General features: G+C 40.7%; 1 protein-coding gene across 1 annotated transcript; it reads left to right on the top strand.

Annotated features, from left to right (window-relative positions):
- The first annotated feature begins 1,007 nt into the window (after positions 1-1,007).
- Positions 1,008-13,729, top strand: KLHL42 (kelch like family member 42). The gene is made up of 3 exons (XM_068402261.1): positions 1,008-1,915; positions 9,137-9,330; positions 13,278-13,729. Exons 1-3 carry the CDS (start codon positions 1,008-1,010, stop codon positions 13,727-13,729), a joined length of 1,554 nt encoding a protein of 517 aa, XP_068258362.1.
- The last annotated feature ends 7,813 nt before the right edge of the window (positions 13,730-21,542 follow it).

The raw sequence follows: 21,542 nt of genomic DNA, 5'->3' as shown, positions 1-21,542 counted from the left end.
ATGTAGGTCACTCTCATGAATAACATGTATGTCCTATTCCAGGAACTGAGTTTTAATAGAAAAGATAGAGTAGCAGAACAGGTTATATAGTATCTTAATATGCCAACCTAGAGCTGAGACACCGAGGGAGTTGCGCAGGAGGAATCAGGAAGGTCATAGCAGAATTATGTATCGTACTTGCCATTCCTAAATCCTACTTCTGCACTGAATGTGCAAGATGATCCTTTTTGGTGTTTTTTGTTAGTGAACACCAGTGTCAAGATGCCGTGGCATCAGGCTGACTGCAGCGCTCCCCCCGCCTCCCTGGCTATGCACCAATACATGTACACATACCATAATTTTTTTTTTCCTTCGTGTGTGGTTCGAGAATATTGCCCCTCTGCAGGGATGCAGAAGTACATTTATGGCAAGAGGTCAGCACCGCCGGCTGGAGCCGCGATCCCGGCCCAATTCGGGCAGCGCCGGAGGGGGAGGCGGGGGGTGGCGGCACGTTTCGCCCCTGACTGCACCCCGCCGCCGGGCCTCGGCCTTTCTGATCGCTCGCTGACGCGCACATGAGCTTGAAAATCCACCCCCGCCCCCTCCCCAGCACAGGGCCCGGCCGGGGGGTGGGTGCCCTGCGATGTCGTTTGGAGCTGGCGGCCCCGGCGGGCAGCCGGGCAGCGCGGAGGGGCCTGGCCATCGCCTCAGCGCTTCAACATTGCCTTTTTAGGGCTTTTTTTCCTGCCCTCTCCGTGTTTTGTTTTGTTTTGTTTTGTTTTTCCCCTTCTCCTTCTTCTCTCCTTGCAGGGACGGATCGGCGGCGGCGGGGGCCGGCGGGGCTGGGGCAGCGCCTCCCCCCATCCCTCCCTCCCTGCCCGCCTCCCCCAGCGGGGCCCGGCTCGGCGCGGCCCGGCCCGGCGCCGCTCCGCTCCTCCCAGGCCGGCAGCTGCCGGCGGGGCGGAGGAGGAGCCTGTCCGCAGCCGGCAGCGGCTGGGCTGAAGTGCAGCCAGGGGAGGGGGTGAGCGATGTCGCTGGCGGAGCGGCGGCGGCGGCGGAAGGAAGAGGAGGGGGAAGGGGAAGAAGGGGATGGGGCCGGTGCGGGGGAGGAGGAGGAGGAGGAGGTGGTGCAGATCCGGCTCGGGGACAAGTGCTACCCGGTGTGCAAGAGGAAGCTGATCGAGCAGAGTGACTATTTCCGAGCCCTCTACCGCTCGGGCATGCGGGAGGCCGGGCAGGGCCAGGAGGAGCAGCTGCTGCGCGGGGGGCTGAGCGCTCTGGGGCTGGAGCTGGTGCTGGACTTCATCAACACCTCCTGCCTGGCCAGGCTGGAGCAGGAGGAGGGGGGCGATGAGGAGCCCCCTTTGCTGGAGGAGCTGGTGGAGGCCGCTTCCTACCTGCAGGTCACCCCCTTGCTCCGCCTGCTCCTCTCCCAGGTGAGGCTGGGCAACTGCTTCGAGCTGCACCGCCTGGCTCAGGTCTATGGTCTCCAGGACTTGCACGATGCCTGTCTAGACTTCATGGCCACCCATTACCACCAGGTGCTGCGGAGGCCTGATGCCCGGCCACATCTCCTCCTGCCCCATGCGCTCCAGCAGCACTTGAAGGAGAGGCGGATGAGGGGCACCGCCACCCTTGTGGCCATCGGGGACTTCATGGGTGCCTGCTCCCTGGGCCTGCCTCCAGGCTGTCACCCTCAGCTGGAAGCCCCCTGGTCTATGCTGAGGTTTGATGAGGAAGCGCAGAGGTGGCTGCCCCTGGCCAACAACCTGCCCCCTGATCTGGTGAACGTCCGAGGCTACGGGTCGGCGACGCTGGACAACTACCTGTTCATAGTTGGGGGCTACAGGATCACCAGCCAGGAGATTTCAGCTGCCCATTGTTACAACCCTTGCCTAAATGAATGGAGTCAGCTGGCTTCAATGAACCAGAAGAGGTAACCCCTGCTCCCTGAAATACACGTGTGTCCATGTATATTGTCAAAATAGACCTGGTTGAGTCATGTGGTGTTGACTGGACTCAACGTTATGAGAAGTGATTCAGACCTGTCTCTGTGCCGTGAGTCACCTGTGTCTCTTGCATCGTGTGGTGAGAAGGACCACAGCACTTGCTGATGGCTTGGCAGCATGCCACCAGACAGGCCTGGCAAACCTTGTCTTTACTGGCACAGTCATCCCACCGCAGCACAAAGCTGCAGCCTCTCTCCAGCTTAGGGGTCCCCTATGCATGGCACAAGGAGCTGCTGTGGCAAGGGAAGGGTGAGCAGGACAGGACTTTGTTGTGTAAATGCTGGTGGTTAAGGCCTCGGCTGTGGGAGAACATGAGCTAGGCATCAGCAGAGGAGGACTGTTCTACAGCTCTCCACCATGTGTGATCATTCACCTCGGTGTGAAATGGTGATAAGCTCCCACTTTTCCTTTAAATTGTAGTCAACAAGGATCCAGTCTCTCCAAACTGCTGTCTCACTGGTAGTAATAATTCTCCTTAAAATAACAAAGATTAAAAAAATCCCAAAGATAAAATTCTTCTCCTACTTCCTTTGTGGTATATTTTAACTGCAGTAGTGTAAGTCACATTCGTGGGGATGTACAGTCTATCAGAGCTAGAGGTGGCTGAAAAAGTCTAGCTGGAGCAGTTTTCCATTGATTTGTACTTTCAAAAAAATCTGAATATTTTGTAGGCCTGCATTTCAGTGAAATATTCACCAGAAAAATGGCAGGAAGATTGTGAGAAATTTCTCACTTTATGAGAATATGTTGATCTGGGAAACTTTCATCATTTTGACCATTTTGCTTTTCCCTGTATCCTTTTGAATTGTTTGTTTGACCTTTATGTTTAAGTTAGTATTCAGAAACACTCCTATAATTTATGTTTGAAAGAATAATAGAGAGCTAGCCTTGAGGGAGACCCAAGAAGAAAGGCTGTCTCCCTGGCCAAAGTTGTGGTTGCTCTACCTTAATCACACTGCAGAGTTATCAAAACAAAGCCTTTTACTTCATTGAAACAAAATGTTTCTGTTTATCCAATGTCAACTTCCTCATTGTTTCCATTTTAGAAAAAGTGCTTACATTTTTATCCTCTCTGCCTGAATCAGAACTAAAACAAGTAAGGAGACCAAAATTCACTGTAGAATGGAAATTCTCTTCTCCGTCCAGTAAATTCAAGGATCATCCAGAGACCCCAACCATTGGCATAAATGCTTTGTGTCTGGGGAGTAAAACTGCAGTCTATTCCAGTGAGCTTGCCAGCTAAAACCCCTGAAAACAGGGCTTTGACCTAAAATTAGTTCTTTCTCATTTCAGCTTTTTTTTTTTTAACTTGCTGTGGTGGTGTGAGAGTTTCACTGAAATGATCGCCTCCATAATCAGTCATCAGAATTGATCGGAAACCCGGGATATTTCTGGTTTCTTGGAAAGGCGGTGTGAAAAATAGCATCTGTAAAATGAGGTTTTAGCTTTTAAACACTGCAAATGCCTTTTCTTGCAGACATATTTCTTAGAGCCTGAGCTGTAAGCAGTCTTCACCGAGGCGCCTGTGGGAACTGAGAGGTTTTAGTCGGCCTCGCTTCGTCAGTCTTGCCTACATGAGCATGACTGAGAGCACATTGGCTTCAGTAGGAAAGGATGATGGGGTCAGCCCACACAGCGTCTCCTATGGAAATTAACTTAAACATACAAGTCCCACGTTGATCAAGTTACACGGTTTTGGCATTGGTTTGTGTGATGTGCATAGCAAGAGAGATGCTATTACGTGCAGTGATTCTGCAGCATGGCAAATGAGGGTTTTTTTAAAAAATGCTTTTTTTGAGGCCCTTTTTTCACCTTACGACCTGGCTGTTCAAACTTTAGATCAGCCTTTTTCCTCCCACACTTTCCCTTTTTTTCTAGGAAATACATTCATTATATTTGAAGTAAACACATGGATATTTTCTCCTTATATTACTATTCTCAACTGCACTGCCATGCTGATTTAATCTTTAGGCCCATCACAGGTGACAGCAAAGTATTCCTAAGCATAGAATTTAACATTGGCAATTTATGGCAGAAAAGTAGCATGCGAATGGATATTTTTGGAATAGTCTCTATTCTTATGTTTCCTGGTAGCTATTGGAGATCTAAAAGGACCCAGAATTACATCTGTCTCTAGACTGCAAGGTAGCAGCGAGTGAGTATGTTGCTCCTCAAATGTTAATTAGGGGAAGTTTTTTTCACGGAAGCTTCACAAAACATGTTTTTGACTTTAACATCTTCATGGAGTCTCGACTCTGAAGTTATTATTTTTTTCTATCTGACATCATAACAGCTCAGGTCTCTGATGACTGGCTTGATATTTAGTGGCCAGAGCACAGGAAGAGGTGGCCTGTGCAGTAGGAGACAAGAGCAGGGAGATTTTTAGGGTCAGGGAGTTTGCATTCAGCAGGAGCAACACTGATGCCTGTCTACCGCACAGATGTGCTGCAGTTAGATCTGCACTTTGCTCGACATTGTATTTGTAGTTTGTTGTGCTGTAGTAAAAGAAGCAGGGCAGTTGCCCAGTGTCCTGCTTGGGAATTATAGTCATGTGACTGTCTGCCAAATGAATTTATGTCAGCTGATATAATTACAGCCAATGGATGAATTTTTTACATGCCTTGAAGGAGGGTTCTAGTCCCCATTGAAGTTGGCTTGACTTAAGACAATAAGAGTATTTGGATTTAGCCTGTATGAATGAATGCATATGTTGGCCTCGAGAGAAGGCTATGTAATTATGGAAATAATTGTCCTGATTTGCTGTTAATATAAGAAATTCTCTGCCCTCAACAAACCTTGTAAATTTTGTGGTATTTATATCTTTAATTATTTGCACTATTATGTTATGGAATCCCAGGATTCTGTGATTCTCTACATATGCATAAATGACCTAGTCCCAGCTTACTTCTAAGTAGAAGACAAAAGCCATCAGATGTATACTGAATACTTAGCAGTCATTCTGGTTTAGGTTATAGCTGTTAGCTTTCTTTCTAGATGTAGAGGTCTTACTACTGTAGTTTCAAATTTGTTCACAATAGGTAACGTATATATATTATTCTTGTGATACCCCCATAAGCCTGAGAAAGTGTTATTCCCTGTTTATGCGTATGCAAGGGAGATAAAATAATTTGCTCAGACTCATATAGAAAGCCTGTGACTGAGCCTGAAATTTCTCATCATCTGAGGGCTAAATGTCATGCCTGTCACAAATAGTCCATAACAGTTCACATTTTCTAGATATTTTAATTCTAGAGATATTGCTGTACATGGAACAGTGTCTTCAGAGAACAACCTGGACTTTTTTGTGGAAGAAACTTCCTGTAAGGGTTGCCTAAGACCACTTGTGGTCTTTGAAAACAAGAAGGTAACAAAGTGCAGTGGGGACTGTTCAAGTAATGCCCTTGAATACCTTTCCATACTTTTCTCTAAATTGATGCTGTCAGTTGAAATTTGCTATTTTAAAAATAATATAGGATTTCTACTGCATGTGCCAGTTACAGCTGTGTATTCCACTTTTATTTTCCTTCAGAACCTTCCTACACATGGCAGGTAAATCTTCCAGGCTTGGAAGACCCTTGTAAACCGCTGGCTGGGATTATACACGTGCAAGTGGAACATGGTTATTGTGAGCAATCTGTGCCTGAACTGCTGCCACACTGAGGAGTCTTACAGGAATCTAGGAGAGGATGCTCCTGGAGAATAGTAGTGATTTATGAGACCTTCCCTTTCTGCATTTTAAATATTTTTTTTCGGTCAAAATTTCTCTGTGTTGGGGGAAAATAGACTTAAAAATTTTTTAAGTTAGAAATATTCATGTCACATTTATCACAAACGTGTCACATGCTTCCAAAGCTAAAGGTTGATGCAGTGTGCTTTGCAGACTCGTATAAGGAATGTAAAAAAAGTGATTCATGCAAAAAATGTAAAATGCTTTGGAATTGCATTCGTAACTGTGCTTTCATGATTCTTCATCTCTGTTGTAAATGCTTTAACTCTAGAATAAAGAAGTAACCTGATTTGTGAGAAATTTTAAGGTTAAAGTTGATCATTTGGCCAGAAGGAACCACAGGTTAGTTAGTTCAAGCCTCCTGTTCTACAGCAGGACCAAGCTTACCTTGCAAAAACATGTCTAATTTGTTCTTGAAACCCTCCAGCAATGTAGATTCAAACCTCCTTCCTTCCAGGTAACTTGTTCCCATGTTTAGCTATCCCTCTGATCCAGAAGTCCTCTCTAATTTAATCTATGCTAACTTTTTCTTGTTGTGTACTAAATGAATAATATCTGTCAGTGAACAAGAAGAATGCTTGTGGACCTCTTTAGAGCCACTTTCACAGTGGTCTCCTACAGATACATCTACAGCTGTTAATGCAATCCAGAATAATGTACAAGTCGTTGCATGTTGTCTTGTATTCAGAATGCTATGCACTCTGACCCCCAGATCCTTTGCATTTGTGTGTTAGATTTTTCTTCCTTCATGCATATTGTGCTTTGCATTTGTCTTTATTGAATGAAAAATGTTGTATTTTGAACTGTGGTAAAACCCCAGACCTCGCTCTTGCTTGTGTTCTTGGGGTCCTTTCAGAGGAAACGAGGGACATGAGGAGACAGCTCATACCCAGTCTTGTCCCAACAAGCAGGGTACTCACTAAGCCTGCCATTTGGAAACTACTTTTGATCCCCCAAATTTAGATAACTCACTGATGTGAGTGGAGTTATATCACAATTGAATCTGACAGACTGTTCAGCTCCATTGTTTCCAAGCTGTAGTCTATGGAACAGTTGTTACTTGTGGAGAGCTGGCTGGTTGCTCAGTGTTTGCTTTCCTTGTTTCCAGCTGCTCCAACGCATTAAAAGAGTGTAAAAATACACTAAATATTTCCTAGTGTTCACTCTCCATAAAAACACCTGCTGTTGTTGGCATGGAAAGGTGAGTGGCAGTAGTTTTTCATAACATATTGAGCCATTGTGCAAACTTTCATATAAAGTGTGCTGATGGATACTTATGACTACTTCTGAGTAAAACGAGCCTTATAGTTAATGTGTTCCATAAATCTGAGATACTTGCACTGAATGTCATCCATTTTAACAAGTGTTGGAGGTGGTTAAATGACTGACAGCAGTATACATGGCCTCCTTCTAGAATAATTGTTGAAAGTTGTGTTGTACATCTTTCACCAGATGGTCTTCCCTGTGCTGCAAGAAGCAACTCAGTGATACGAAGGCCATCAAGCAAAAACTATAAATGACCTCTATTCAGATAAAATAGTAAGAAGCTACAGTTGCAGGGTAACTAGAGAAGCACGTGTGAATTAGGAAACCTGAATTCTTTAATGTTCTGACACCGCACACTTGTTTAGTTAATTCATGTCCTCTGTGGCTGAACTTTCATGTTTAAAAAGTGGCTAGAAGATCTTAGAATAGCGAAACGCTATCTGTGTGCATGTGAACTCATTTTATAAGCCAAAAATCCTGCACCATCTCCATCATAGGGCCAGAGCTACAGACTTTCTAACATACTTTAGATTTTAAAGGATTGCTTGGAAAATGCATTTACATTTTGTGGTTTTTGCTGCTCTGTTAATTTGTGGATTTTTTTTTTCCCACCATAACTTTTAGAACAGGTACATTGCTTTGAAAATCGTAATGTTTTGCAAGTAATTATCCTCATTTCATACCCACTATTGATTGCCATGTTTTCTGGATTTTCTAAGATGGAAAACATAATTGCTGTAGAGAGGAGATGAACAGAGTGACCTAATGGTAAATGTCAGCAAAAAAAAAAAATGAATAAAAAGCAATTAATTCCTTCAAAGGAGCATTTGAGTTTCCGAAGCTATATCAGGATGACAAGACCAAAATGATTCCATCTGGAAACAAATTATTTTTCCAAATATATTTAATAAAAAGAAATTGCAGGGCAGTCTGCTGCTAGGCATGGTTCATTTTGTCCAGACAAAACCCTGCAAAACTACTTAGTGGTAAGTTTTGAATCTTGGATTCATGCAGGGTGAAACTCACACTGCTGCTCAGCAGGCCAGTGCAAGTCTAAATCACCACTTCAGTTTTACAGAGAAAGCAGTTCCCCATTTGGCTTTATGCTGAGCTGGTGCACTCCAGTGACTTTAACACATTAATTGGGATACTGCATGGTAAAATCTCGATTTGGCCCAGCAGTAGAGAAGGACCAACCCTTCTAGGCAATGAGACTGTTTCTGAAGAGAGGAAGAGCTCATCTTTTACTAGACCAGCTTTCATAGCTGGGAGGAATAACTGAGCATGCAAGCCCTTTAACTTCAAGCCCTCCAATTTCTTCCTCCAGACTTGCACCTTTAACATCCACAGACGATTTGGTTTTGCCTGTTTTATCTTAAAAGTGTAAGATGTAAGGCTTCTTGAGCTTCAGTAGTTAGAAAGTTGCCCTTTGCCATGCATAATGGAACAGAATAAGAAATAAAAGAACACGGCATTGCTTGTGGAGTGCAATGTATTTTGTTCAGCTATGGGTGGAACATTAATTTACAGGTGCATCTTGCTTCAGTGGGACGGAGAGCATGTTTAGTAGTTTAAATTAATGCTGAATAAGATACAGGAGATTCTCTCTTCCCTCTTTTGCAGAACATGATGCAATGTGTACCACTTTAGATTTCTGTTTAGTACAGTTATTAAAGAGATTTTGTATTATAGACTGAGATGAGTACATATTCTTAGGCATTCATCAAGCCTTGTTTGAAATTCCTGCAATTCTAACTAAAATAATGCCCTTGGCTGTGTGTATATATAATATGTTTTTCTCTACTAAAGGTACTTTACTAAAAACCTAGTAAAAACAAGACATCTACTGAACACATTAGTTAGCTAAACTTTTAGATCTCAAACCGTGACAGATTGAAATAAAAAATAAAATATTCATCACTCTCAACATCAACATCATTAACATCCAGAATGTTACTGTTGTCCTAAGCAATTACAGTGTAATTACAGAATTTTGGCCTTGCACAGAAAAGATCAGATGCTGTAATATATGAAGTGATGGTATGACTTTTAAGTGATGATGAGTATGTTGGAGCCTGGGTAGGAAGAACTTTCTTTCCTGTATTTTTCTATACATCTATGCGACCTATTTTAATGCTGCAATCTTTTCTTTCAGGTCCAATTTTAAGCTTTTAGCTGTAAATGGAAAGCTCTATGCGATCGGTGGTCAGTCACTTTCCAACGTGGAGTGCTATAACCCAGAAAACGACTGGTGGAATTTCGTAGCATCCATGCCAAACCCTCTTGCAGAATTCTCAGCTTGTGAGTGCAAGGGCAAGATCTACGTTATCGGAGGATACACTGCTCGAGGTAGAAAGCTTGCTTTTACTTTTTTTTTTAATAAACCTGATTGCTTTTAAGGCCCAGATAATTTTCTTCTCTTTTTCAGGAAATCATTTGAACTGATGTAGAAAGCTGCATAATACTCATTAAAACATGTAGAAATAAATCACTGGTAGAACACAATTGAGAAATGAAAAAAAAAATTAGCTCTGTCATAGAGGAATCAGATTTTTGTTTTCTTCATGGCCTACATGGATCTGGGGCTTTATTATACTGAGGGAACAGACTGATGGGTACTTCAGCAGCCAGCTTAGCTCTCCTGTTTTTAGGTTTTGATCACACACTAGAAAGAGACATCTCAACAGATACACTTTGTTTACTTTTTAAATACCCGTTTTAGACTGTCAGAAGTAAAAATATGAAGAAAATATCTACCTGCATTAGTCTTTCTCATGTATTAATAGATGTCATGGCCCTTTCACTATAGCATTTCAGTGTTTCACAGGCAAATTCAAGCTACAGGTAAGATTTTCAGTGCTGAAATAACTTCATTGAATAATTAATCAAAAGCTTAAGCAAGAATCAACATTTTTTTACTTCCTTTCTATACCTTATTTTCTGAGGATACTCTACAGGGGGAAGGATTTGAAGTTGCATCCTGTCTTGACAATTTCTTTTTCTTTATCCGGTAGAAAAGCAAGCCACTTAAAAAGAGCTCCCATTTGTTCATTCCTTAAGCACATAGTGCCGTTCTTTGGGAGGAATACTGTTTTCTCAACATTTTAGAAGTCTTTTTTTTTCCATGTCAAATGTTCAGTATTTACCAGGATTTCCTAAATTTAAATTCCTATCTCTAGGCCTTTGCCCACTTCTTTTGACCACAGTAGTTTTAAACTTCTTTCCAAGTTGAGCATAAAATTACAAGAGAGATCAGCTTTTACAGAGAGTACTGCAAGCAAAGGCTGCAGTCTTTGGAACAAGCTGTCCTTTCTAGTGTCTGAGCTGATTTTAGCTCTGAACTCTTATAAGGTTTATAAAAGACAGACTTCCACCCCTCATGATCCTTGTGGCAATGATGACCTTCAAAAGCATTTTGTCCGGTCCATTCTGACCCAAGAACCTGGTGACTTCACTGAGGAAAACCAAAGATACCAGTGTGCCTGTGTCCATATGGAGGGCCACGCTGTAGAGTGCTCTGCAGTCCTAGCCCTCTGGTCATCCCCACTAAAGGACCTGTTGGGGTGCCTTGTGTTCCCTGATGTCTGGCACTAGGAGTAAAGAGTGTCCGGCACACAACACTTGCTGTGCTGAAAAGTCAAACCCAAGGGGAAACATCCTTTGAGACAAGAGAGCAGAGAACAAGGAGAAGGGACTGAAAGAGAGAGTAATGGAAAGACTTGTCTCTACAGACTGCAGTTAAGGTTTTGTCATTTTTGTCTAGAGAAAGAGAAGACACAATAAGAAAAAGCTGTGATTTTGTTAATAGTGCTACAAGGTTATGGGAGTGCCAGCTTTTCTCCTTACTTCCCATGCACTTTGCAAGTTCCTTTTCCACGGTGCTTGCACTGTTCTTTCTTCAGGCCGCCTACTCCTGGTACCAGGGATAGGAAGATCAGCATCTTGCTGATGCAGACGCTATTCCCTTAAAATTCATTAACAAAGTGTATGTAGTCAGGATTGCTGCCCTGTGTCAAGCTCCTCATTCAGTACTTATTATCTGTGATTTCAATTGAAGAACAATCAGTGAGTTACCTCTTGCTTCTTCCACACCTCAGCGGATTGCCACTGACATTCAGGCCCCTGTCTTTTCCTAGATCTTTTCTTAGGTCTTTTCCTAGATCTTTTCTTAGGTCTTTTCCTAGATCTTTTCTTAGGTCTTTCCCTAAAGGCCATTTTTAATGGAAATGGGATAGTAAAACAGGATAAAATTGTGAGCAGTGGATAACTAACACATTTAGGCTTATGTTTAAATCCAGGACAGTTCAGGACAACAAACACCTGTGCTTGTTAGGAATAAAGATTCTTTCCTGAAAAGAGTCTAGAACCAGGTTTTCTATGACACCTTGGCCTAGGACAGCTGTCAGACTTAGAAACCAGAATTGCTGCAATTACACTGGTGATTCACCTTCCAAGTTATGCAGATGTTGGAGAGAGTTAAGGCATAACTAACTATCTGAGAGACGCTGAAGTTCATTTGCTGTTTCATTATATTCACTAAATAAAACACATGCAGCAATTACTATGTAGTTTTCTTTTTTTTTTTAGTATTTCTGCATATACCTCAGTAAGACTGTAGTTTTGGTGTAGTTTTGGTAGGTTATGTGGATTATTTTTTTTATATGTGTAGAGCTTTCTTCTGAGACTGCACTTGCCAAAAGATGGTAGGATCTGGAATTTCCCCCTGTAAATTATAGTGACACTTCTTGAATGGAGCTCCCTTTCAGTTCTCAGCTCTCACTTGTGAACCTAGATCCTAATAGAAACTCCATGTCAGGAGCTATAATGTTCATGTTTTGTGTTGGTTTTTTTTGTTTGTTGCAGTGGATATAAAAGACCTAGGCTCTGGACTGAGTGAATGAGGGCCATATCACAATAGATCTCCATTTCATATGCCCCCTCTCAAACCATAGCACCTTTTTTTCCTGGGAAGGTTACTGCTGTGGATAGACATTGCTAGAAATGTAGGGCTTTTTCCCCTTACTGAGTCAGAGAATGATACATTGTTTGTAAACAGATCATCTATATGTAGAGCTTTGATCAGCAATTTCATAAAGCATTGCCGTGATATTTTTCCTCTTTTTTCCTTTATTTAATGTGGATTAGGTATTCAAGAAGGCAATGTAAAATAATAAGCAATGGCTAAAAGTCATCAGAGTGCAAGCAAATGCTATAGCAGCACCTCCCTAATTGTGCTGCTAATGCACTTCATTCATGACAATCTAGTTATATTTATGGCTATTTATACCTGTACCCTTACATAAGTTGTCAGTATGTCACCGTCTGCAGTTCCACTTGGGTGCTCATCTGGAGATCATCATGCAGGATAGACTTGTAATACAAAGCAGATTTTATTAAAAGACCAGGCTGGAGTCTGCAAACCTGTTGCCACTTGTCACTTGAGTTTGGATTTAAGCTCAGGTCTCTAGAGATTGAAACTGAATTTACTAGCTAACAAGTCCTGTGCATTCTGTGTTGATTTAGTGAAGCCTTGGACACAGCCAGGCACCATAAATCAGGGTGGTATTGTAACAATTTCATAGAATAACAGTATTGCAAACGCATGCATCCACTGAGTTGTAACTGAAGTGTAGATACAGCTTCAGCTTTTTACTGTGCCTCTGTCTGGTGCTCGAGCACAGAATTCTTGGTTCTTAAATGATTATGACAATATGTGTTTCTCTCTTTATGAGGTACTAAACATGTTCCCTTAGGTCATCCATGCCACTTGCTGAAATGTAACTAGCTTTGTGAATTCTAGTCCATAAAACTTTGATTTATGGAATGAAATGCAAAGTATCAAAGTTAAGCTTGTCTGATTAATCATCACTTGACAGCCATTAATGAAGCATACTGTCTTCATGATAATTTGATTCATCTGTGATCACTGTTAGAGAGCAGAGTACTGCCCCATTTCCCTTTTCATAAAAAATTCTTACATATCAATCAGAGACAAAATTAAAAGCATAAGTTAAAATGTAGGGATTATTCTGCTAAAATCTGCATCCTCAGGCTATTTGCATCACATAAATGTGCCAGAAGCAGCTTAATTTTTCCCTCTGCAAAGGAACAGAATGTTCAAACTTTATTGTCAAGGGCAAAGACTTGAAGACTTCCCTGGTCTGCTATGCTTTTGCACTGTAATACATTAGCAATCTGTAATAATGGCTGTTACAGTTTGTGGGGAGGAAGAATCTTCCTCCATGAATACCTTCTAATATATTTATTTATTTGTAAATATCTCTCCTCTGTTTCAGATAGGAATATGAACATTTTGCAGTACTGTCCCACTTCTGATTCCTGGACCAACTTTGAACTTTGTGATGTCCATGTTCGCAAACAACAGATGCTCTCTGTTGAAGAAACTATATACCTCGTAGGGGGTTGTATTCATGAACTTGGACCAAACCAAAAATCCAGCCAAAGTGAGGACGTGTTAACTGTGCAGTCTTACAACATTGCTACCAAAGAATGGCTCTACCTCAAAGAGAACACATCAAAATCGGGTCTTAACTTGACTTGCACTCTCCACAATGATGGAGTCTATATATTGAGTAGGGATATTACTTTATCTACAAGCTTGGAGCACCGTGTTTTTCTTAAGTATAATATATTTACGGACAGTTGGGAGTCACTAAGACGCTTTCCAGCCTTTGGACAAAACATGCTGATATGTTCTATGTATTTGCCTGATGTGCAAGAAGTGTAGCAGCATCAGGTTTTTCTTTTCAGCTCATTAATCATTGTTGGGAGAAATATTGCTCCCTCTAAAGGATTCCAGTTTCACAATGTAATCTGGTTGCATAACATAGGCATAAAATACTGATTCTGTTCTTCAAAAAAGTTGCAAAATCCAGTATTAAGAGAAATGCTTCCAGAAACAGTTTTAGGATTTCAGTTTAAAAATTGTATTGTTTTGGATTTAAACTTCACCAGGTATTGTTTACTATTTAAACATAAAATGATTGTGTTGGTAACTGATAAAGGAATTCCAAAGGCAAAACTGATCAGTCTAGTTTTATTCTCCATCTTAACAGGCAGTGTAGAAGATAAGCAAGGAGTATACATGACAAAAGTGGAAATAATTCAATAAAATAAATAATCAGTCTAAGAAAAATCACAAAAGGAATTATTTCTTTTGAATGCAGTTTTTACTCAAACCATGTCCTGTCAAATGCACAGTGCTTAAAATTGTTTATACTCTCACATTTGTATCTCTTCTACAGTAGCAAGTGAGATTCTCAAAGGTGACAGCAATTGGGGTGCCATCACGAAATAAGGACTTGCATTGAATTATCTGTAATTAAATGCTTTGCCAGGGACTGGGAGGAATTGCCTAGAGGCTGAAGGTAGCTGGTTGGATACTAGATGCTCCTTCAATGGAAGTTGGCAGCATTTATTGCTACCATTAACATGGAGGAAAAAAATGCTGTAAATTCAAATGAGGAAATTTACTCATCTTCAGAAAGCTTTTAAGTTTTAGTTACCTTGTTGTACTTTGTAGTACTGAGGTTTAAAGATCAAATTATAGTTAGCAAGAAGCTGCATGTTAGGAAAATGTTCATGAGCACATACAAATGGTGATCTGCACCAGGCGCATGCTGCTTGATAACAGTCATCCAGAACATCCATCAGTTGGTATGGAAGGGTTCGTTCGTGTAAATGACTTCCTGCCAACACCACCCAAAGCAGGTGCATGTGAATGTTGGCTCTCTCCTGTGTTACCAGGAGCCTGATTACCTCAAGTTTGTCACCCAAAGTTGTTAGTTTCTACAAAGAGCGCGGTAAGATGGTCACCATGAATAATCCTTTGTGGGGATTCAGGAATAGATACTCTGGGACCTTCTCCCAGTTCCTGCCTATTGCCTGAGAGAATTCTAATCATGATTGGCCCCTTTTCTTTTTGTAGCTGACAAGTTCATGAGCATCTTCTGAAGGGACCTGCCCAGATGTGGAATGTGTGTCCTCGCAACAGGAAAAGGAGAAGGTCTTGGTCACCATGGGAAGGTTTCACTGCTGCTGCCTTTAGGGAAGAGATAACCAGATTAGGCATGTGCTGAACACCTCGCAGGGATGCTGGTTCTGCACCAGCTGTTTCTCACATGAGAAAACAAGAGATTTAATTCACCTGAACAGATTCCTAGTATGTGGACTTGCCTTCGTTTTTTTAACTTGGAATTCAGGAATCTGAATCATCTTTTGAAGACAGGTGCCTGTTGTACAGAGGAGGAGGAGGCAGCAATGTTTCCCTCAAGGTTCTTTTAACTCCCTGCTTCTCCATGGATTTGCATGAAATCAATACTGGCTAAAAGAGCAATCAGACTTGAAGTGCCTTGCCAATTACCTCTCACACATTCCGTGCTTAGGTGCATAATTTTGATGCTTCTGATCATGCACAGCAACCCAAACAGAAAATCCCAGGAAACTATTTGGTCCAGAATAAAGGCATTTGAGTTTGACCACTTCTAGGATACAGGTATTTTGGATATCCAAGATTTACCTTTTGGGTGGAATTTTTGCAGCCTGGCAGAGTATGTTACACTTAGACCCAAACTACTGTCTACCATTCAGCTGTATGCATGAATTTAATGAGTTAAGCCTGTGATTATTCCTTTGAAAACACAATACGCTGAGCAGCTGCTGTGTCCTGACAGCAATATCAGACCAAACAATGGCTCTTCCGCAATGAAGAAATAAGGTGGCTTTCATATGGTTCTTCTTTCAGAAGTGTTTTAGAATAAATATAAGCAGTGAGTCAGTGTCTAGTGATAAATTATCTCAGTCACATTATGTTACTTGCTTTCCTTCATTTCTTTTCAGTTCCAGAATCAGTACCCTACAGTCATCCGTAAGTCAACTCAGATCGATACTGATGGAGGGAGTCACGTCTGAGTTGTGACATTTTCTTGCCTAGCAAATTAACTGTGGAAACCTGTCACTCCCAGATTTGCAGTGTGGTATAGTCCTTTCAAACCCATTCGTTTCTTAGTGCAATCATCATTCCAAAAGCTATGACATCATCTTTTAGGTGTGATTACTCTTCTTCGCAAAGGCCTTTCTACACTGGGTTTATCTACGTGTTGGTTTCAGCTTCCAGTGATCAAGCGACTACCTTGAAAATCTGGAGAACCTGCTCAAATGTAGAAGAGAATGACAGCTCAGACAGTAAATACAGTCAGACCCTTTTGTCAACCCATGGTGCAAATTCCTCATATACTGACATCTAACAGTACTACAATCACAAATCAAAACTGGTGTTGAATTTAGTGGTGGCACCAGGCTAATAATCTAAACAGACTGTGTTACTACAGGCTGAAATAAATATAATTTTTTTAGACAAAATTCATTACAGAAAAGTATGTAATGTGGGTGGCCCTCATGCCTCAGGAAAAAAACCAAACACTGTAATGACTGTCCCATGCCCATTTCATTTTCTTTTTATCACTTTAATATTTCACATAAGGCACTGTTGGGCAACTTTTGCCCTTTGGGGCAAGGAAAACTGGTTGAGAGTCGCTAGCAGAGAATAATTAAAAAGCTGCTTTTTTAGCTGATGGAACAGTTGTTCAGTGATTGAGTGTGCTCTCTTTTCTTTGGTGGTGGGAGGAAAAAGATCCTTAACTTAAGGACGAGTAAGCTTCTTTTGAATGACAGTGATACAAGCGTAGAACGTTGTGGTCTGATTGACTGGAAGTTCCTCAGTGTTACCCTGATGTTGCTTCTAACTTACCATGTGGGCTTGGAGAGATGACTCCACGTTCTTGCATCTTCATCCTCAAATGTAACACGTGAGTAGGAATGTTCGTCTTGTGGGAACACAAATGGTTTGTCTGGTGTAGTAGTGTAGTGTTTGTAAGATGTCTTGAGCATATGAAGAAGTACGTATATTTTCACTGTTGTAACTGTTTACTTGGTTATTAAACCTGCTTCATGGAAAGTGGCAAGATAGAAGTCAGCTAGTAATCTACTTGTGGTCTCTACTAATTACCTTTATTTTGAATTGATGGCTATTTCCAGTCTGTTTGTTTCTTTCTTTTTTTTTTTCCAGTCACCTAATAGCCTGTAGTTAATCTAAGTTTCTTAATCTTGGTGTTCTCAAGTCTGTATCAAAATTCAAAGCTGCTGCTTTCCTGCTGTGTCTGGGTTATCCAGTGCTTACGTATCTACTATTCATCTTCTCTGTCTTGTGGACTGATTCCTCTTGATACTGACAAGCAAAAGCTGACTATGGTAGAGGATGATCCCGAGTCGAAAGAAAGAACAACAGCCTCCAAAGTCCTGAGGGAGGAGTAAATGGAAAACTCTGGGAACTCAGTCCCTTCTCATAAAATAGAGAAGCGTTTAAGAAGGTTGCTCACATCAAGGCTAAGAGAGAGCATAATAGTTTCTTCTTTTCCGAGAATGGTTTGTGGGTTTCAATGTGAAATAAGAGTTGTGTGGGGCTTAACTTTAATCTCCCTGGCTGATTTCCATAGGTTTCCATTTCTGCCCTGTCAGTTGACCTTACTTGGGGTTAATATCTGTGTTTTCCATTCTTTGAGGATTTTGTCTTTCTACATCTGTGTCCAGCCTGTTTTGCTGAGATTATATGGAAGTAGTTTGTCGGTCTTTTCTATTTGTTAGTCTGCTTTTCTCATTGATTTGTGACTGTCAATCACTGTTACGAAAAAGTAAAGTAATTTGTAATTCAAGTTGCACCTTTTCATTTATTCAATTTTGGGCTCTTGGAAGAGAATTGTATGAAGCTAGAAATGTTTTGTTTCATTTAATCCTCATTTTAGTGAGATATGATGCTATAGATGTTCAGTTTGTGAAACTGATCTGCGTCAGTAATGTGATAGAGGACAAAAGGCACAGAGTGTAACGACAACATTTAGCACGTAACATGCTCAAAGCCCTACGCAAGCAGAGATTTTTCATCCCTGTTGTCCCTGTAAGGTAAGATACATGCCCTAAATGGCATTAAACCAGAGACAATCCTTGGAGTATCTGTCAATATTACGGATGAATTTATAAGTGGTTACTAAGAACCCTCCTCAGAGGGCAGGAACTGTCAGCATCTGTGGTACATTATATTGATTTTGCATTTACAGTAATGACCAAAGGGTGGCTCCCCATCCCCACAGTAATTCTTAGGAACTAGAACAAATGCTGTAAGATACAGAAAGTTTAACTGTCTTTCTCTACAATATTAACATTGCCATTCTCTGAGTATGTTTTCTATCTAATCAACTTAGGGCCTATTTTAGTGTAATCTCTGTCTTTTTTTTTTTTTCCCAAAAGGAGAGTGAGGTTTGGAAAAGGAGTCTGGATTTTGTGAACTGGTAGGGATCATGCATTTGCAGCTTTAAAATTGCTACCCCAATTATATATGGTATGTGGATTTTTGTCTAAAAGCATTGACATTACCAGTAAACATAAATATCCTATGAATATCTGTATTTTCTAAAGTAAGTTTCAGTTTCTTTATTGTAATTAGAAGAGCAAAACACGTTTCGTTTCTGAAATACAAACTGTCTCTTGTAAAGAAATCACTGCAATTACTGTATTTTTCTAGTGGAAGGTAGATTAGACACTGTTCACTTTTAGAGTATCCAGTTAAATGATATGCTGCATATCTTCAACTCATATATGCTTCAGTAGGAAAGAAAGATGTTCAGCACCTGAGCAAAGGTATTTCCTGTTTGTTGGTACTCATGCTATTATTTAAGATTCAATAGTGAATGCAAACTCTCTGAATCCTCTTTCCCTCACTCCATTTTTCCGTTGAAATTTATGATTATTTGATCTGTTGTTGATTTTCCACTCTCTGATATTTTCCAGATGTTTTTAAGGGTGTGCATTATGATAAGGCACCCTTTATAAATAATATTAAGAAATTAAAATAGTTTGCTCTGACTCACCGTCTTTTGCCTATGAAGATTTTTTACCCAGCCACAGCTCTATCATTTTTCTGCCAGTGTGCTGCTCGAATGCTGCCCCACATTAGCCCTGATCACCATATTATCCTCTATGAGCACCCCAAACTGGTAGCACTCTTGGATGAGGCTAAGCTGATCATATAATAGCCTATGTTACACTGCAAGTCCCAAATTCCTTTCCTGGGACAAACCTTTGATGCACTGCTTCTACTGTACAGTAACTCAACTTTGACTTATGAGATGCTGTCAGTCCACAAATCACTTCAGAAATCAGATTTCTGACACAACTGTCAACCTCCTCTATGCTGGAAGCTGCCTGTCTCTTTTGGAGTTATACCCAACCCTTCTTGTTCAAGATTCCTGTTAACAAGTGCAAGTCAAGTGATAAAGACCCCTACTGAGGGAATTCTTGGCAATTTTACACTTCAAAATTAAAATTAAATGCTCTGTATGTTTTGATGTTCCCATTCCTCACCTTTGTGATACCCCATCAACTTCTGCAAGGATACATAGGCCCATCCATGTCTTCTGTGTGCTGTTTTTTCCTCAGATAATATTTTCCAAGGAAAGATATCTTTTTTTCTCCATTCACCTCCTATAATTAGAAAAACCTAAAATCTTCTTTCCAAGAATCTTCCTAATTTTAAGTTCCTGCATCTTAAAAATTACTTAGCCTATCAACTTTCTGGTTTGCTTTATTTGTCATGCTTCAAAAAATTATTCTGTAGAATTTTGTGTACTTTCTTGTACTTAGTGAGTATACACAATATAAGGGACTTACACAGTCTGAGGGTAGGGAAATCTTATCTGTAGCTCTTCAAGGATGCTACTTCAGCTATGCAAGGTCTGAAACGTAAAAAGTGGCATTGCTTAGTCTCCTTTGGAACTTAGACTAATTTCAAGATTTACACTATTCACTGAGGTTTAAAAACTTGTAATTGAACAGTGTTTTGGGAGGTGATGTTAGAAGGGCTCTGTTTTCATCTTTGGATATTATTACAATTTTCTTTTTCTACTAGGGATATTATATATGTCTCGTGTCACATTGTATTGCCTTTTTAGTTGGTTGTAAGGGAAATTTTGGCCTTTTATACGTAGAGCCTTGATTTACAGTGAAGACCAGACCTGTGTCATCTGACAATGTGTATTTTGCAGCTGTAAATTATCAATTTATGATAACTGCTCTGAAGCCCATAAAAACATGATTTTGGGTGGTACAGGTGGAGATAAAGTCAGAAGACAGATGCTTAGGAACAGCCATTATCTAACCTCCAGGCATAAGCAATTTTCAAATGCAGAAGCAGGCAGAAGTTTTAATTGGTTTTAAAATAACAGCTCGTTTTTCCCTCTTCTCATCTCTCCCCCTGCAACTCAAACCCTTTCAACCACAATAATTTGTGGCAAGGCATCTGTGCATTTGGAAGAAAATGTTAGTGGTGAGGTAGGAATGCACTGCTTGGGCAGGTGATCCCTTGTCAGAACTACTACTTGGCAGACCAAGAAACCTTCCTTCAGCTTTTCTAGATGACTCTCTGACTGACATTTATGACTCTTTAATGACATGTTATCTGCTGATGTATGTATAATGATAGGTGAGGCAGGGAGAGGAATCACAGAAGCCCTATTGTGTACCTAATAGCAAATGCACAATAGGCTTGTAGAGGGAGACTTTTTTTTTTTTTATTAGGGCCTGATCCAAACCCTTTTGATGTTAATAAAAAGAACTAGCTTTGAATTAAGCACATATTTCAGTGAATTAGTTAATTCTAAAAGAATCTGAAGAGATGTTAACTGTACAATTGGCTGATGAAAGAAGAGGCATAGACTGAAGACTTGGAGAATATTGTTACAGTGGGATCTTTGATATGCCCCACCTGTGTTTTTTGTGTTGAATTTCAATGTGAAGTTGTCCATCTCTATTAACACAAGTCTTTCAAATGTAGTGGCTCTAAAGTAGCCAGGAGAATGGGGTTTTCCTAAGAATATCTGGGGAAAAGTGAACATCTCTGCAATTACGCTGTTGGGGAGTTACTAAGAAAACATTGCTGATACTTCATGACCGAACAGCAAAGCACTGTTTTGTGTCCTGCTCTATGTTTTCTTGTACCAAGAAATGTGGTATGGGAGATTGAAATGTTTTATTTTAGATCATGGTGCTATGAGATTTTGTTTGTTTTTTCTTTCTTTCCACAATGCCACCTCAAAAAAAAAAAATGTATATAGGCATTTGGATCCTTCTCTCACATGCTATAATAATGACATACCCCCCAGAAATGCAGAGTATAGTCACATGGAACAGACAGGCATCATTCCAGTTTTACATTGTCAATATATACAAATACGAAAGATTTATTTGCATAAGGATTGGAACTTTGGCTGATATTGCATGCAAGGTGAAACAGCTTTAGAAACTGTTTGAGAGCAAACCACCTCAGGGCTACACCTTTATAGGAAAGATAAGGGTGTGTCCCAAGTAGTAAGTTGAAATCCTTCAAGAAGAGGATAGACTTGAACCCAAATCTCTTACATCTTGGCAAATTTCCAGGTAAACAGAGTCCTTTCTCTGTTCAGTTTGTATGTGTAACTGGTTTTTGTTATTTG

Source organism: Nyctibius grandis, chromosome 5 (assembly GCF_013368605.1).
Source record: "Nyctibius grandis isolate bNycGra1 chromosome 5, bNycGra1.pri, whole genome shotgun sequence".
Classification (NCBI taxonomy): domain Eukaryota; kingdom Metazoa; phylum Chordata; class Aves; order Nyctibiiformes; family Nyctibiidae; genus Nyctibius; species Nyctibius grandis.
The sequence above is the reverse complement of the archived record's forward strand: the minus strand, read 5'-3'. Positions and strand labels throughout refer to the sequence as shown.

Bases quoted from the DNA above. Each gene is read 5' to 3' on its own strand.
- KLHL42 (XM_068402261.1), top strand. From the start codon at position 1,008: ATGTCGCTGGCGGAGCGGCGGCGGCGGCGGAAGGAAGAGGAGGGGGAA. The intron at 1,916-9,136 runs GTAACCCCTGCT...CTTTTCTTTCAG, and splicing joins GCTTCAATGAACCAGAAGAG to GTCCAATTTTAAGCTTTTAG. The intron at 9,331-13,277 runs GTAGAAAGCTTG...CCTCTGTTTCAG, and splicing joins CGGAGGATACACTGCTCGAG to ATAGGAATATGAACATTTTG.